Source organism: Chinchilla lanigera, unplaced genomic scaffold (assembly GCF_000276665.1).
Source record: "Chinchilla lanigera isolate Chin_1 unplaced genomic scaffold, ChiLan1.0 scaffold00019, whole genome shotgun sequence".
Taxonomy (NCBI): Eukaryota; Metazoa; Chordata; class Mammalia; order Rodentia; family Chinchillidae; genus Chinchilla; species Chinchilla lanigera.
This window is the reverse complement of record NW_004955420.1, coordinates 23,120,665-23,124,868: the sequence shown is the minus strand read 5'-3', so window position 1 is coordinate 23,124,868 and position 4,204 is coordinate 23,120,665. Positions and strand designations below refer to the sequence as shown.

The 4,204-nt window shown below is 57.4% G+C and overlaps 1 protein-coding gene across 6 annotated transcripts in view; it reads right to left on the bottom strand.

Annotated features, from left to right (window-relative positions):
- Positions 1-4,041, bottom strand: part of Thpo (thrombopoietin) — an 8,067-nt gene extending 4,026 nt beyond the window's left edge. For 4 of the 6 annotated variants that reach the window (XM_005383308.2, XM_013513327.1, XM_005383309.2 and 1 more), the window contains exons 1-4: positions 2,495-4,041; positions 1,070-1,232; positions 727-854; positions 118-204 (exon numbers count right to left, since the gene is read on the bottom strand). In XM_005383308.2, the coding sequence (XP_005383365.1) occupies positions 118-204; positions 727-854; positions 1,070-1,082 (228 nt within the window). In that variant the 5' untranslated portion in view covers positions 1,083-1,232; positions 2,495-4,041. The remainder of the gene's footprint in view (positions 1-117; positions 205-726; positions 855-1,069; positions 1,233-2,494) is intronic. The other 2 variants (XM_013513328.1, XM_013513329.1) reach the window with 1 other exon arrangement.
- Positions 4,042-4,204: the final 163 nt, after the last annotated feature.

The following is a 4,204-nucleotide window of genomic DNA, read 5'->3' as shown; positions in this document are numbered from 1 at the left end:
TTGCCTTCCTTCCTTCCTGCTTTCTTTTGAAGTCGGAGACCAAAGCCAGGGCCTCACACATGCTAGGCAAGTGCTCTACCACTGAGCCACATCTCAGGTCACGAAAGGCTTTCTTACCGTCTGGGCTTTCCATTCTCCCAAGCTAAAATCCACAGCAGGCAGCAGGATGGGTGTGGATAAAGGGTTAACTTCTGGGCACTGGCTCTGTTGAGAAAGAGGGGTGGGGGGAGAAGGGAGCTGAAATAGAGGAGGGTATGGTGGCCCAGTAGCTGGGACAGCTTCCCATGGTCCAGGCTAGAGCTTCTAAGAAAGGATCTGGTGCAAATCACAGTCCTTGGCAGAAAGTGATCAGTAGTAGGCAAAAGTCATTATTATTGTTATTGTTGGTGCAGGGATTGAACTGAGGGCCTTGCTCATGCTAGGCAAGAGCTCTACCATTGACGTACACTCCTAACCCCAACCACCTTTTCTTTTTTCTTTCTTTTTTTTTTTTTTGATACAACGTCTTGCTAAGTTCTCCAGGCTGGGTTCAGACTGACAGTCTTCCTGCCTCAGCTTCCTGAGCAGCTGAGGTTACAGGCCTATGCCACCAAGCCTGGTTGATGGTGGCCTTCCCAAAGACAACAGTGGAGGAATAGTTACTGGTCAGGGCGTAGAAGAAAGTGGCGCAAGTGAGGGCAGCTTACTAGCCAAGTGGACAGCAGGGCGAGGGTGCGGGATTCTTACCAGTCTGCTATGAAGGACGTGAGAGTCACGAAGCAGTTTATTTAGGAGCCGGGGGTCACAGGCAGGTGGAGCTGAGCCGGACAGAGTTAGTCTTGCAGTGAGGAGAAGAAGGACCACCTGGAGCAAATCTTAGATGAGGTTGAAAGGTTGGCGGGGCGGTAAGGAAGAAATCACAGTCAGGTGGTGGTCCCGGATTTCCTCTTTAGGACCCAGACCTGAACCCAGGGCTCTGAGATCAGACACCTTATCCCCGAGAATGGCTTCCCCAGCCCCCACCCCGTAATCTTTTTTTCTCTTCCCTGCTATGTTCCAACCTGGCCTCGTCCCTCAAGGACGTTCTTACCAGTCAGCTCCATTCTGGCTGGGGTGTCTGGCTGGAGCGGCTCCCTTTATGGGACCCCTCCCCCGAGTCCTTCCTGGGGCCATGGAGGCGGCTTGGGCTCTTGCACTTCTGGGCAGAGTGGGGTGGGGCACAGGTGGGCCGAGGAAGAGGTCTGGAATCTGTCCTGTAAGCAACAGGAAGACTAGCCATTTCATCAGGTTTCAAGAAAGAGACTGCCTGGCCAGCGGGAACAGATGCTGGGAGGGCCTGGCCAGCTCTGACTGTCCCCACGTTTTCCGGGGATTGCAGCGCATGGTGCGGTCTCCTTGTCAGTGACTCTGATGTGGGTTTGGTGCCACCCACACCCCCACACCTGCTGAGAGCGGCGGGACGTGACACACACACACACACACACACACACACACACACACAAGGCTTAACTGGCTTTAAATTCTGAGCAAGCTTGCTTGTGAGGGCTGAGAATCTGGGATGGGGACACGGAAGGGCAGAACGGTGGCGCGAACCTGGAGAAGCGTGGAAAATGGTATGGATGAGGAAGTAGTGAATATGCATAATGTGCTGGGGGAACTGAGCGAAGATATAACTGTGACCACCAGAAGGCAGGGATTAAAAGCGGGTGCAAGACGTTAGCTTCTCATTCCTTCCCTATCTACGCCACACAGAAAGCCTCCTGGAGTTTCTCTTTGCATTCCACGTTCTGAAAGACCGAGATGGGCTCACAGCCCTGGGACTTCCTTCCTGAGGCACGCGGCCCCCGGATGGGCACCTGCTGAGCGGGACGATGCCCATGTTCCGTGCCTTACTTCACCGGAGACAGTAGCCGGCCTATCTATCTCATAGCTGCACCTGCCTCTCTGCCCCCTCTGCAGACCCCTTCCGGGTCCTTCACAGGACCCCCCACATGGCTTCCTCCTCCTTTCACAACTTGTGCAAAGAGGTCTGCACCTGATTCAATATTGGGATTTCCTGTAGGTCTGTCAACATGCACAAGCTCTCCTCCCCTGACCCCCTTCCTGGTGCCCTGGCTCGCCTGAGCCGGCTTCCTCAGCCTCAGTACTCAGAACCTGAAGCTAACGAGGAGTGACCGCGCGGAAGAGTGGAGACTGGGGCTCTATCCACCTCGGTGCTGGGTTCTCTAACCCTGCGTGCACCTCCTCTATTTTCTCCCCGGGCCCAGGTCTCGTTTCCCTAGAGCCAGCCAGGACGGTGCTGTATTCTACCCCTTCTGTGATCAGTCCCTCGGAAACCAGCACCCCACCCCCTACCCCTGCTCTATCCTGCTCCTCCCATTCTGGGAAAGCTACACTCTTCTCGACAAAGGTCAGTGCCTGTAGGTTCCAGTTGGCCTGCCCCTCCCCCAGCTGAGAGCCCAATTTTTCCCTGTCCTTCCTACCCTCACCAACACCGCCCCAGCTTGCCACTCACCAGGTAGAGAAGGGCTTAAGGGCCCAGGTGCACAGTGGACAGCTCTCTGGAGAGCAGATGAATAGGAAGACATGTGGCGTTGGGGCACAGCCCTTCCACAGCAGTGGGGTCACACGTCTGACCCGGCCACGTCTGCCCAATCAGAGAGCAGAGAGCCACCAGACACTGGTGAAGGCCCCCGGAAGTGACGCCTTCTCCTCCTACCCGTGCTGGGCCTGGATCCCCTGCCCTGGACCATGGTCCACTAATGAGGCCCAGCTCCTCCACCCACACACACCGCAGGGAAGATCTACATAGGGGGATCCTTTTTTTCCCGGGGAGCTGGAATCTTGGGACCTGGCTGGGGAAGAGATGGGAAAGGGAGCAGAGGTTTTGTCCAGGAGAGATCTGGCAGTATGTGTTTATCCCTGGGGAAGAGCCATGGAGGTCTTATTTTAGATTGGTGGGGTTTTCAGTTCCTGGCTATCCAAATTTCTTTTCCCTGGACAGCACATCTGCTGTCAAAATCCAACAGGACTCCACCCCACCCCAGGAGAGCCTCTTGTCATTCCTCTTTTCTGCGTGGAAATCTGGGTATTGTCTATTGTACAGAGCGATCTCTTTGTGAGGGCTCACGTTATAGGACAAGGGCGCAGTCAGTTTGAGGGGACTGGAAGGTGAAAGCTATGTGCTGGCCAGGTGACCTGCTGGGGCCCAGGGGCTTGGACAGCTAAGGCCACTTGCCTCTGTGCCCATGTGTTCCTGTCTCAGAAAAGACCGCTGCTGGCCTCCCCCAGCTAATACCTCCTGCTGGCCGCCTTCGTCCTTTGCCTCTGGCTCCTTGGCCTTCCCCTTAGTCCCAGGCTCCCCACAGTCTCAGTCTTCGGGGCTCCTGACACCACCCCGCCTCCTCCCAAGCTCTCTCCTGTTCCTCATCCCAGGGATGGGGCTGTCTGCTATGGAGGATGGCCTAGATCCCGGAATTCTCCAGTTCAGCCAGACGAGATGCCTCCTGAGATTAGGAAGGAGGGTGCTGGGATAGCTGGGAGGCTGGTGGGGGAGTGGGGTGGGAGGGGACAGGGAATATGACCAGAAACCAGGACAAAGGAGGTTGGGGGTGGGCTGGAGGGGAAGACGGTCCTGGGGTGAAGGAAGAGGGTGAGGCAGTGAGGGGTGATGGTTGAATAGCTTTGAGGACAAGTTACTTTGGAGAAGAAAACCCCAGTCACCTCACCGAGGGGGAAAGGCTGCCTGTTTCTGACAAGTCCCTGTCCCGGGAGCTCTACGGCGCAGGCATCCTCAGGAGGGATGTGAACGCGTGAGAGCCAGGGCCAAAGGAAGAAGGGTGCTGTCAGGGAAGGATCAGCTGTCGGCCTTAAAGACAAGTCTTCATCCTTCAGGCAGGGATCGGGTCCTCGCCTAAGTGACCGGTCCAGGCCTCAGGCCCAACTTCTGCCCCTCCCCGGCCTGAGGATCCCGTTTTAGGCTGGACACACATCTCCTGGTCTATCCACCCGTGGCTGTCGGCAGAGGGGGGCTTCAGGCCCGCCTCTCCTCCCCTCCGTGCGCCCCCGGCCCCTCCCTCCCCTTCCCCTCCCTCCTCTCCCGCCGGGTCCCAGCCCCTCCCTCCCCTCCCCCCCTGCGATCCGGGCCGCTGCTGCTGGGCCGGACCCCCCGGGCTCAGCCCGGCCCCTCGCCGAGCCGCCGCCGCCCCGTTTGCAGAGGAGGAGG